This window comes from Poecile atricapillus, chromosome 9 (genome assembly GCF_030490865.1).
Source record: "Poecile atricapillus isolate bPoeAtr1 chromosome 9, bPoeAtr1.hap1, whole genome shotgun sequence".
Lineage (NCBI taxonomy): Eukaryota > Metazoa > Chordata > Aves > Passeriformes > Paridae > Poecile > Poecile atricapillus.
In genome coordinates, this window is record NC_081257.1 from 6,859,041 (window position 1) to 6,872,529 (window position 13,489).

A 13,489-nucleotide genomic window follows, 5' to 3' on the forward strand; every position below is an offset into this window, starting at 1 on the left:
GAAAAAGCAACAGGATTGTGATTACATTAATGTTCAAAGGAATGTGACCAACATCATGATGTAAAAGGCAAGTTTGTAAGATAGGGCTAATCTCTGCCAACCAACACAGAAAAGGAATAAATGCACAAAAATGTAGTGTGTAACTACAAGGCAAACTGGCTGCTGCCACATCCACATCCTCTCTCTGTAGCTCTGAGTGTGAAGCATTTTGAGCTGAGTGCTCTTGGCTGCATCTGAGGGAACAAATTGCAGAGTAATTATTTGCCACAGTGGCCTATAGCAAAATGCCTGTGTCCTGCCAGGCTCTGGAATTGCTGGTGGAGTCAGGGTGGGGAAGCTGCTGTGGCCACAGCCAGGAAACTGATCTGTTTGTCCTGGAGAATGGAGCTCTGCCTTAACTCTGAGTGTGCAGCTGTGCTGGGATGTGTGTGTGGTGCCAGACTTATGGCTCATACCTTCCCTGGAATGTGTCAGCTCTGAACACATCCAGGTTATAAAACAATTACTTTATGTATTCTTACATGTCTGCTTCAGAGTTCTGCTCTGTGTGTGATCCTGCTTGAGTACCAAGGGGATAAACTCGCTAATTGTTCTGTCTGCTGCATGGATTTGGGCCTGCTTTTGTCTCTTAGAAATGTATTTGTGTGTTTCATTTAATGCCAGCCACGTCAGTGGTGCAGATCGAAGGGCACCTCCCTTGTTCTGTGTCTCACAGTGCAGTCACTGAAGGATCAGTTTCTCCTTGCAGTCAGAGGGGTGGTGAGGAATATTTGTTGGCAGCACTAGGAAATAAGTGGATTTACCTAATCTTCATTAGCAGATGAGCAAGATAAACAGAGACAGCTTTGCAGAGTATCCATTAACTAATGACATTTTGTGCTGCTCGTCTCACTTTCAAGTCTATCTGCAGGGGTGCAAAGCTGAGGGACGGTGGTGTTTTTGCATGACAGGTTTTTTCCCAAAAAATGAATCACAGAATGGGTCAGGTTGGAAGGGATGGGCATCTGGTCCAACCTACTTGCTCCAGCAGGGCCATCCCAGAGCACAGGGCACAGGATTTGTCCAGACAACTCCTGTCTGGGGCAGCTCCAGCGAGACAACTCCACACCCTCTGTGGACAGTCTGTTCCAGCGCTCAGTCACTGCACAGGGAAGAAGCTCCCCCCGGGCATCAGTTCCTGCCCGTTGCTCGTGTCCCAATGGTTGGCACCACCGAGCAGAGCCTGCTCCATCCTCTTGGCTCCGCTCCCAGGCCGGCGGTGCCCGGCTCCCTCAGCCTTTCCTCGCAAGAGACACGCTCCAGTCCCTCCATCACTTGGCCAGGCACAAACAGACAGAATGTTTCTTCTGCTTTTTCGTTAAATTTAAAAAGCCTTATGTCCTAGGTCGGAATGTTGTAGTGCTCTTGGCGGGGCCGAGCCCGTGGCAGCGTGCTGGGAGGCTGTCGGTGCGCGGGGAAGCGGCGGGCGCTGTCCCGGCCCGGGGCTGACGTTTGCCCGTGACGCGGGTGACGCTGCCGGGCGCTGCGGCCGCCGCCGCTCTGCGCTCGCCATGCGCCGGGCGCTGCCGCCGCTCCGCGCCCTGCTCGGGGCCGCCCGGCGGCTCCCGGCGGCCCGGGGGAGCTGCGGCCGCCCGGCCGAGCGGAGCGGGCACAGCGCGGTGAGCGGGGCCGGGGCGGGCGGGCCGGGGGGCAGCGAAAGCGAAACGGGTGCGGGGCGCGGCGGAGCGCGGCAGGGCCACTCGCCCTGGCCGGGGATGCCCGGCGGTATCCTCGCTTCCCCGGGACGCCGGGACAGATTTCCCGGATACTCCGGTCCTGGGGCTGCGTGTGCTCCTGCTCTTACAGAGCGAACGAGGGAAACCCGTTCCGACCACTGCCGGCTCCGCGCGTCCCTTTGGCTGTGCGGCACCGCACTCTTGTCACCAACAGTTTCTTTCGGGTCAAAAGGGAAACAAAGCTGTTCACATCATTATCTCTATTTATCATTATATCCGTCATAAGTATGTGTTCAATTCTTTCCTTAGTGCTTTTTTCCCTGTAATACTTTCTTTTTCTTTCTGTTAGTGTTACTCACTGTAAAGTTCCCATTTGTAGTCTGTTATCTTTACATCTCTTATTTATGTGTCGCAAAATTAACGTAAAGAATCACATCTGCTAGAGAGTTATTCTATTAGCACTATAGTTTCAGCAGTTTCATGTACCCATTCACAAAGCCTGGGAAGACTGCTCTACATTTATTAGCTTGCCTTTAGCAGCATCTCTGCAGCAAGTTGGGTTATTTCTGACATAGCTTTCCTGAAACGGGTGCGGGTTGTGTGGAGACAAGGACTCCAGGAGTTTTGTTCTTCAAATCAAAAGGGTGGTGATTCTACAGAGGAGAGATGAGAGGGCTTCAGGGGAAGTTCTTGCATGTAAAACAAAACCCCAGCCTAATTTAAATGAACAGTAATGCAGTATATTTACGGTGTTGACGTTATGAACTCGGGCTGTGTAAAGGAGTGGATTTTCCCTGTTGTTTGAGCTGCATCCCCATCCCAGCACTGCCTGTCCCTGTGCTGTGCCCAGCTGCAGGAAAAGTGTGGCAGGTGAATATTTGATGTGGAACAAAAGTGCTGCTTGAGTGGGCAAAGTGGCCTTCTCCTCCTGCATAGGAGACAGGTGGCTGTGGGTGCGTGCCCTGAGACAGCTCTGCTAGCAAAGGCTGGCCCACCTCCCATGGCTGCAGACCTTTCTGTGCCTGCTCCCTCCATCACGCTCAGCCTCGGCCCTTAACCTGTCCCTTTTCATCACTGATCATAAATCCCAAGGTTCCTGTTTCTGTTTTAGGCTCAGGAGAGAAATGAGCTTTAGATGATAGGTTTTGTTCCGTACTTTTCCAGCCTGATCCAGTAACAGCTTCATTGCTCAACAGTCCTCTCTCTGTCTCTGCTCCTTGCCCTTAGCACCCAGCTCATCTTTCCTCGCTGGGGCTCACCAAGTCCAGCTCTTCACTGCCTCAAAGGCAGGCAAGGAGATACACTTCAGTGACTCGAGCAGCACCTGTGTGTAGGTGCTGACTTTCCCAGTTAGTCTGCCCTAAGTGAAACCAGCACTGAAGGTGTGTGTGGGAGCACAGCAGTCACTTGGCTGTAATCAAACTTGTAGAACAGAACAGTTCTACTACATAAACACCTTGTAAGGGAGGAGCCAAGTGCAATACTTGTGTCCAAGACCTGTCTACTGCTAAAAAATTCACTTCTGTATGTTTTGTTAGTGTTCCATGTGTGTAGTATTCTCTGTGTAGAATTCTAATTCACATTAAAGTGTGACTCACTGGCACAGCACCACGTATTTTGTACCTCTTGGCATCAGTTTAAGTGAATTTTTCCCTATGTTCTGAAACAGTCTGAGGCTATTTGTAAAGCAAAATAGCTGTCATGAGTCTGTATGCATAAGGCAGAGGGAGTTGTGGTGCTCCTTGTGTCAATGTGTATGTAGCATGAAGATGTGTCTGTAAGGCACATTAAGACGTGCAGAGTTATAGATCCCCTGCTCCCACTGGAGGTGTCTGTTCTCAGGGGGCTGCAGCTGCTATAAACCCTATTAAGTGTAAGGACAGGCAGAACTAATGTTTGATTTCATCCCTCCTTCCAGCTCAGCGTGCTGCCGTCCTTTGGATTTCTCTTTGACATTGATGGGGTGCTGGTGCGAGGGAAGACCCCCATTCCTGCTGCCAGAACAGCCTTCCAAAAGCTGGTCAACTCTCAGGGACAGTTCCTGGTGCCCGTGGTCTTTGTCACCAATGCAGGGAACTGCCTGCGCCAGAAGAAAGCTGACCAGTTGTCTCACCTGCTGGGGGTTCCAGTGAGTCACCTAAATCCCATTTATTTCATTATCATGTTGAGTGTGTCAGATGTATTATCTTCCATTAAGTGCTGCTCAGTTAATCAGGTCTGCTTTTCCCTTTAAGCCCCCTGACATGCTTTGCTGAAAGTAAAAAATGCTGTCCAAAGCTAATGGAATTTCCACTGCTAAAGGCACTGATTTTTCCAATAGTAAAGCTAAAGGTATTTCTTTGGAAAGGTGCTCACAGGAGCATCTTTCCAGGATAACAATCTTACTGGTTAATCCCTGTCCTGTTGAAGGGGTGGGGATATGTAAACTGCAATCAGGTGATCTTCTGGCACTATTAAATCAGAGCTGCAGTCCAGCAAAGGACCCACGATTGGAACGAGGCTCCTTCTGATTCTCCTTTTCTAAAGGAAAATGATTTCCAAATAATTTATTGGAATTTTTATTTTCAAATGAATTTGGTGGTTTTATAAAACTAGGAGAGGAAAGTTTGTTCATGTTGAATAGAGCTGGGAGCTCAAAGGAGTGTGTATGACAATTTGTCAGTAAGGTACTTTTTTCTGACATATTATCAATACATCATTTGTGAAAGGAGAAAATACTGATTGTTTTGTAATTCCTGGAATCTGTCACATCTGTTAATTGAATCTATGTATAAACAACTTCTCTGAAAAACAACAGACTCCTTTTGTTTTTAAATCCCAAACAGATTTCACAAGATCAAGTGATGATGTCACACAGTCCTCTACGGATGTTCAAGCGTTATCATGAAAAATGTGTTCTGGTATCTGGACAAGGACCACTTCTTGATATTGCTCAAGAGTATCTTTAAAAAAAAGAGTTAAAAAAACCAACAACTTTCTGTCACAGTGTTTTCCTTAATCAGGTTCAGGGGATCCCATGGACTAAGTGAAAATCAAATATTTCAAGCCTTCAAATGCAGTAATAAATAGTAATGATAATTCCTAGTATGGTGCCAAATTTATGTTTTGGATGTGGTTTTATACTAAGTGCCCAAAGAACTTAAATTATATTGATAACATGGTGGTATCAAAGTTTCAAACTGTAACTTAATAATCTTTACTTTTGCATAAGCTTTGCTCAGGCTTCCATTAAGTCTCTTCTGCACTTCTTCCTTTAGTGGGATTTTCATTAAAGTTGGTGTCAATCATGAGTTGCAAAAATGTGTATGCATCTTTTAAACATAAGCTCTGAAGTACAAAACTGAGAAAAAGGTATTGAAGAAACATTCCAATTAATGGTCAAAATTCATTAGGCTTGGCTAAGAGAGAAGTAGCTGAGAAGACTGAAAACAAAAGAGAAGAACTTTGGTCTCTCGTTTATCAGCAGTGGGACGATCATCTTTCTGTCTCACAGAAGGAATAGTCTGTCTTTGGCATTGCTTTCATTCCTAAGTAATTTGTCAGTTGAGTACATTTAAATGGTTTAAGTGGAATCAGCAGTTTGGAAACCTTTTCCTGTGAGCAGTTGTGTGTCCTTAGCTGCTGTGTCCCAGCCTTGGTTTCTGCCAGCCCATCACCATTGATGCCCTGCGGGAGAAACGCCCTCTCCTCGATGCAGTTGACCATGACAGAAGACCCAATGTCCTGGTGAGTGCAGATTTTTGTTTTAAACATCTCTGTTTGCTCATTGCATGACATCCTATAACAGGGGTCAATATTTAACTACCAAGCTAATGCTGCTGTTCTTACACTGTATTTTGACTTTACTTTTCTGCTTCCTTATTTGTTTTATTAACAAAGCATTCTCAAGAACAACTCTTTTCTCTCAGTAGTAATTCTTTAACCCAGCCTTTGATTTTGTAACCTACTGCTGCAGGAAAACTCACAATCTAATGCAGATACCTAATGCAAAGTCTGTCCTGGAAAGCTGATTAGCTTCCTCAGAAAGTATGGCAGATAACATAAGCTTTTCCCTGAATATATATGATTGTGTTGGTATGAGGTAGCTTTGATTGTAAATGAATGCTTTGAAGAGAAATAATTTTCCCTCATAGATCTCCCTTTGCTGTTTGTAGCACTATTTAAATGTTTCCAGTGGGTACAGTGGTGCCAGTTGAGCTGTGCAGGGTTTGAAGCAGGAGTGAACAGCTGGGTGTGCTGCTCACGTTCAGGGCCAGCCTAGAAAAAGGATTCCCCCCTGGAACAGGGACATTCTCAGTGGCTGACAGAATCCATCCCTCAGCTGTGTCACCTTTTGCTGGGCTCCTCACCCAAGTGGATGGGGAAGGTCAAGAACCTGTTAAAGTGTTTACTCTCACCACAGAGAGTAAATAATGAAGTACAGACTCTTAATTGTTTAGCAAATATATTACATGTTATACTGTGCATTCTTTATCAGAAGTGTTAAAGAAAAACATCTCAAAAACTATTTTTCAAATGTCTTGGTACTACTGGAGAAAAATAAACATCCATACTTTTATATACAAGTAATTTAGACAACTAATTAAATAGGTAATTTAAGCAGCTAAAATTGCAACACAAGTAATTTTAAGAGCTGGAGTTAAAGAACTCCAGTTAAAAAGCTGTTTAAAACAGCTCTGGAGAAGCAGGAGGCTGGTGCAGGTACAGCACAGTCACTGCTGTCCCTGAGCCAGAGGTGTCAGAGTGGAAACACAATTTTCTGAGTGAACTGACGTCAGGTATATATCACTATAGAGTGCATTTCCTGGCAGAGTGGCAGGGGGCAGCTGTGGGAGCTGTGCTTGAATTTATTCTGTTTAAAACAGATGTTTAATCTTGTAAAAAAACTTTCACTTTTTTCTTGTTGCAGTCTCCTTCTGCTGTGGAGCTTCCCAAGATTGAGGGTCAGTTATCTTTATTTAACTTGCATCTATCCATTAATAAATAAAATATTTTTATTTTATTTTCAGAAATTATTTTTAGATTTGTTGAGCACTTCAGAAATTCGCCTGAGACAAAATTTCCTTGTTAATGACACCTGTCATTAATTTGAAAGCATCATGTGTTGTAAAGCTGTTTTTTAGTGCATGCAGCTTTCAGCCATTGGGTTTTGAAGTTTGAAGGCTATATGAGGTCTCCTTTCCTTTTCATCTGCCTTTAACAGGCTATTGTTGTCCTCCTTTCATAAATGAGGAATTAACTGATGTTCATTATTCAGAAATAATTGGTCTTGTTCTTACAGTAGTCAGGATGGAGCTGTAGTATGAGAAGGGCCTTGTGTTCACTCTCATCTCATCTGAACTACAGGAAAGTAGAAATTGGACCTTAGTATTTTTAAAAATCCATGTCAGATTATTGCTGGAGACCAAAGCAGTTTTTAAATACAGCATCCAAATTTTGTTCTGAGTTGAACAAATCAACATCGCAGGTGGTGTATTCATGTACTGTGTATAAACAGAGAACATGTGGGTTATGGAAGACTTGGAAATACAATTTAGAAGTCAATATTGTAATTTCTGGAGAAACCTCACCTATGAAATAAAACTCCTAAAGCTGTCAAGTTTGCAGTGGGGTCTTGTTACTTCTGAGATTTTGAATGGATGGGCATGTGATATATCAAGCCCTTAAATTAATGTGACTGTTTGATCAGTTCCTGGTTGTATTAAATGACTTGTTCAGTCTCTTTAGGCCAAGTTTTAGACCCAGTGCTAACAATTCCATTCCTGTTCTGTAACTGTGGCTCTCACAGCTGTGGTGTTGTTTGGGGAGCCAGTGAGATGGGAAACCAGCCTGCAGCTGATAATTGATGTTTTGCTGACAAGTGGCTATCCTGGAAATCCCTATGAGCAGGAAAACTACCCTCACATTCCCGTGCTTGCCTGTAACATGGACCTGATGTGGGTGGCTGAGGCACAGTCCCCAAGGTAAGTGCTTTATTCATAGAATTGGGATTTATTTGGGGCTTCCTCGTTTTTCCAGTAGGATTCAGAGTCAACGCTTGAATACAGAATGCTTGATGGAGCTTCACAGCAGGGCTTGGCTTTGAATGCAACATCTCTAATGCACTTTCAGCTAATGCTGCCTTGTTGCTGGCTGCATTATTGCATCCAGGAAATCAGTCACTCAAGAGAAAAGCTGCTTTTAAGCTCAAAAAACCCCCCCCCCCTTTTGTTTCCTCACTCCCAGAACAGTGGAGAAAGAGAAGTTTTTTTTTCCTGAGGGCTTCAGAGCCTCAGTTCAAAGGCAAAAATGAAAAAAAAAATTATCAAGGCCGTTGTTTCATTTCATTAGGTCCCTCTTTGGTATTTCTCTTTTCCTGGTAGGGTAAAGAGCTGACCCTGCTGGTTGAAAGCAGTGAGTGGTTCTGAGCTGAGAACAATGCAGTGAGCTCTTTAAGGAGCACAAGAGAAAACAAGTAGAACACGCAGAACAAGGTGCCAGGACCTCTTAGAGTGGTTTTGATTTTGCTTTCAATATAAGGTACTTCTTTAATAGGTTTGTTTTCCTTCCCTTCCCCTCAGTCTGTAATTTTGAAATAGAAACTTGTTACTGTGACTTGATTGCTGCCTGAATCCTGGGTCAAAGATCTGCTCAGATTTCTCTCTTTGGAAGCAAAGGCCATCTCTAATTGGCACATTGAAAAAGATTTATGTGTGATGGCTTCAGGCTACCATGAGGCAGCCCAGATACCTCCAGTGAGCAATTTTAAAATTAGATAAATCTGTTGTGCCATCCCAGTAATGTGGGTTTATTGTGTTGTCTGTTGTTCAGCTAAATAGCACTTAATTTTCAATGAACCAGCTGCAGAAATGTTGCATGCTGAGGAGAATTTGATAGTTACAGGACATGATTTATTCCTAAAAAATCATGAAATAAAAAAAGCCTTGTTTGATGTTTTTAATCTCTGCTTAATGTAATTTGATTTGGTTTTATATCTGTGTGGGTTTGGGCACGGAACATTCATGGTTTGGTTTTATATCTGTGTAGATTTGGGCACAGGAGATTCATGGTTTGGATTTATTTCTGTGTAGGTTTGGGCATGGAACATTGATGGTTTGGATTTATATCTATGTAGGTTTGGGGATGGAACATTGATGGTTTGGTTTTATATCTGAGTAGGTTTGGGCATGGAGCATTGATGGTTTGGTTTTATATCTGAGTAGGTTTGGGGATGGAACATTGATGGTTTGGATTTCTATCTGTGTTGGTTTGGGGATGGAACATTGATGGTTTGGATTTCTATCTGTGTTGGTTTGGGGATGGAACATTGATGGTTTGGATTTCTATCTGTGTAGGTTTGGACACGGGACATTCATGGTTTGTTTGGAAAACATTTACAAGAAGATCACTGGGAAAGAGCTGAAGTACGAGGTGTTAATGGGCAAACCCAGCAGGCTGACATACCAATATGCAGAGCACCTGATCCGGGCGCAGGCCCTGCAGAGGAGCTGGGAGCAGCCCATCCAGACCCTCTATGCTGTGGGGTAAGGCGAGCTGAGCCTGACAAATGCACCAGGAAATTACTTACAGTGTAAATGCCAGCCAAGAAAAACACACAACTCTCACCAGCTTGTTTCTCCAACATTTTAAGACCATCTGACTTCGTTGGTGTTATGGTGTATTTTTTATGAGGTTTCTAATATTAAAAATTAATGATTCTTTGCTCTTTTTATGTGTAATTTCTTCAGAAGGTAGTTTTATATGCAACTAAGATTTCTCCAGATTTTTTATTAATTTATTTATTTCCTGTAATAGGCTGTGTAAATCTAACAAAAAGGGTTTGTCTGGATGTTGATTCTATTAGGTTTAATGGTGTAACACCAACTGCCTTTGAACAAAGGACAGAGACTGTAGTGCTAGACTTTATCTCTGAGGTAATTTAGGTTGGTCATATGCTATTGCCTGTGCTGCCACATCATAGAATCCTTTTCAGAGAAGATAAAACTGTATTGTATTAAGGACTGTTCCAGAATCTCCAAGATTTCTGGAAATATAGTAAGCTTATTCATGGGCTGCTCATATCTTGATTTTCTCTCCCCTTGCCCCAGTCTGCAACACGGAGAGTGATTCATTTTTATGCTGTCATGCTTCATGAAAATGGTACAATAAAACAGCTGCGGGGTTGGATTTCTCCCTGTCTGCCCAATTCCACATAAAGTTGTGTAAAGTATACAATGAACTGTTAAATGGAAACTGTAAGAGTGACTTTTGACAGCTAAAGCTGCAGTGCTGACTGGATTTCTCGTTTGCAGGGACAATCTGATGACGGATGTGTACGGCGCTAACCTGTACAACCGCTACCTGGAGAGCTCCAGGACAGGTTCCAAATCCCGCCTCCAGGCCAAGGTTTCTGGAGGCAGAGGCCCTGCCACGCTCTCCCAGGACAATGAGATTGGCCTCAGCTGGGAGAACGAGCTGGCATCTGCAGCTGCTGCCCACTGCAGGTCTGTCCTGGTTTGTACCGGGGTGTACAACCCCCACACCGAGGTGCCCCTGGACACCAGGGACAGCGTAACTGAGACCGTGTTCCACGGCCACAGGGATTTCAGGTTCGACCCTGGCTTGGTGGAACCAGACCACATTGTGCCAGATGTGGATGCTGCTGTAGACCTGGTCTTCCAGCTGGAGAACTTTGTACCTAATTGAGGTGACAGGATTTCTTAAGGACCACTCAGTGCTGCGCTTTTCTTCCCCAAAACACATTGTGCTTTACAAGAGTGCCACAAACTGCTGCCTTTAAACTTTTTTAACCTCTAAATTGATACAATCTTCTACTAAGTATACTTATTAGAAGTACACGTAGGAACATTAGTGTGTTTAAGTACATTAAATATCAATAATGCTTTCTATAGTGCTTCTAAATGTGGAATTTCTGGCTTGAGTTGCCCATTATTGTCTTCCTCTTTGTTATGTTAGGGACTTTAATAGCAATATTTCATAGTAGCCTATTCATATACTGGTACTTAAATCCCTCCACAAAAGTACCTCCTTTTGTTTGCTGGAAGATTCAGCTTTTAGGTGTTGGGGATGTTGAGGGTATCAGATTGTGGTGCTGGCGTCACTCAGTCCATTCCACATGGGCTGGTACAGAGCACACCATGTCTCAGTGCCTGGCATTCTGCAAGTACTCAGTGCTCCCTTCAATCAGAGCAGAGTTCAGCCTGTCCCACTTTAGACTTGCTCTGATCTAACTGCTGCTGCCTTTCCTTGTGTCTGTTTTCCCATGTCCCTGGAGTTTCATTGCTCCTCTTATTGCTGTGTGAAGCCCTGGCTGTGTTGGAGCTCCATAATCCTGGAAGGGAAGTAGCAGACCTGGGTGGTGCCCTCTGGGGCCTTCTGCTGCTTTTTGCTGCCTTTCTATCTGCACTTTTCTTTTTTTTTTTTAGGAATTTAGAATCTTAGAAAGCTTTAGCAGTTTTGTTTCAGGTGTTTCTGTGAGTTGGGACTTTACCACTGAATCAGGGACTACTGCTTGGCCAAAAAGTGCCTCCTAATTTACTTGAAGCCTCACACCACTGTGGTAATTAACTGGCCTTTAGTGTAATGTATCTCATCTCGTGTCAATGTTACATGTTGTTTGGGTCATGGATTTTAATAGCTGTTTGTTTAAAATGAAAAAGTAATTTATTTTTTTTTGTTATTCTTGTAAAATACTTCTAAAGTTTTCATCCCAAAGATGCCTTTGAAAGTATTTCTGTGTTGTTTGTTATAACACAATATGCGTTCTACCTGTGACTTAAGCTTGGAAAACATAAGCCAATTCATTGTTTTAAAATCAAAGTCAACTTACACACAAAGATCAATTCACATTAGGGACTAGTCAGGTTTTTAGGGTTGAGTTTTTTAGGTGTTTTTTTTTCTCAAATTAGGAATTGTACAAACAAAATCCTGGGTGTTCATTTCTCCCAGGTTCCTGCAGGGTTGGCACAAATGCCTTCCTGGCCAAATCCTTCACTGCTCATTATCCCAACAGCAACTCTGAGAGCTCACAGCTGCTGTGAAGTCAGATTTTGTTGTTGTGTTTCCTCTGCTTGCAAAGCACTGCAATCCCCTCTCCACTGTCAGGATTGTTGATTCATCTCTTGTTTCCTAAGGAGCTTTCAGTGTCTCACTGGATCCTGTGCAAGGACACTGCTCTAAACAGTCGATTTCCTGCTTCTTCACTGGAAAAGTATTTACAGCAGCACATTCTTGCCTTTTCATTGGTACAATGAACAGGTATCTACCTGTTTCTTTAGCACTTTTCTGTAATATACCAAGTATTTGCAAAGAATGCCAAATCTAAGTAAAGATTGTGATTTTGTAAGGTCAGGATGATTTGAAGTTGTTTCAGTACTAAGGCATGTTGTACAACTCTCTACCAGAATCGGTGGAGCAAGGAATAAAAATGTTGGAAGTTGCTGAAGAACAGAAAATGTTCTGTTTCTCCTTTTTTTTTCTCTGTAATGTGGATGAACACTTCAAAAGATTAATGAAGGAACTGTATATAGATCTCTTAAATATCATCCCTCATGGAAACATTAACATAAAATGTGTTTATAGAGGAGGAAGACAGTCCTCCATGCCTCAGGATATTCCAGATTCTCCAGCTCCATGGACTGAACTCCAGCTTGGTGAGTGGCAGTTTGGGCTTGGCAGACCCTCAAAAAGCCAAAATGCTGAAAAACCAGCAGTTGAAGGAAAGAAAGGAAATCATAAATAGTGAGCTGGATAACACTACACACAGAAGGCAGTTGCCAAAGAGGTGGAAATCTCTTTCCATCAGTGTAAAGCTGGGATTACAGGAGTTTCTCTGAAACTCAGTGGTGTGCCTGTATGCTCTGTAGCTTGAACAGAAATGGGAACTAACAGATACCACAGTGTATCTCACACAGTCTGTATTAAAATCTTTTGTCTAGACAAGGATGAATTCTTGGGTGATGAAATATATCCTGTTTTCAGCGTTGACAGAAACAGGCTGCACACTTAAAAGTTTCAGGGAAGTGTTTTTGTGGTCGCTTCTGTGAATAAAACAGATGAGTTGATATTCCAAATAGTACAGGTAGGTTTACTTTGTGTAAAGATTGTTTAATTTCTAATTCAGACTACCTAGGACTCAGCTGGTCTTAAAAGTTCTCCTTCCATTGTGTTGGTCTTGTATGCCAATCTGGAATCTGGGCTCATGCTAAACATGCCTTACAGTTTAACACCCAGCAGGTGTTATTTATAAATTTATAAAGTATTTATTTGTTGGTTTATTTATTGACCTTTGCCTGAAAAGCAGAAGCAGCATCTGTTGTACAGGTAAGAATCTCAGAACCAGATTTTCAATAGGATTTAGGACTGGTGTCTTGTTTTGTGGAATTGTATCTGGGAAAATGCTTTCTGCTAGTTTAACAGCTAACTTCCTGCCCATAGATGAGGAGAAAAAATATTCAGTGAACTTAAACTATAAAAAACACAGGTTTTTTTTTTGAAGGTACAAGCTACATAATGAATGGTCAGTTCACCACAGCAAATGAAAAATGGTTGTAGTGTGTGTAGATCTCTTGTATCCAAACTATTTCACATTCTTAGAGAATTCCAGGGAGAGTTCCCAGAAATGGGAAATCATTTCTAAGTGTTCATCACGTGCACTTATAACAAGCCATTAAAAGGGAAAAGTTGGGGTTTTTTTCCCCCACACAGATTTAGAAACTCCAGTTTAAATGTGTAGAACACATGAGAAAGTCACAGTCAGTCCCTCCCAAGAGCAG

General features: G+C 43.0%; 1 protein-coding gene across 1 annotated transcript; it reads left to right on the top strand.

Annotated features, from left to right (window-relative positions):
• Positions 1–1,516: 1,516 nt before the first annotated feature.
• LOC131582165 (haloacid dehalogenase-like hydrolase domain-containing 5) lies at positions 1,517–12,926 on the top strand. The gene is made up of 8 exons (XM_058845064.1): positions 1,517–1,658; positions 3,634–3,843; positions 4,541–4,653; positions 5,348–5,441; positions 6,625–6,658; positions 7,504–7,678; positions 9,050–9,238; positions 10,007–12,926. Exons 1-8 carry the CDS (start codon positions 1,551–1,553, stop codon positions 10,398–10,400), a joined length of 1,317 nt encoding a protein of 438 aa, XP_058701047.1. The 5' UTR covers positions 1,517–1,550; the 3' UTR covers positions 10,401–12,926.
• The last annotated feature ends 563 nt before the right edge of the window (positions 12,927–13,489 follow it).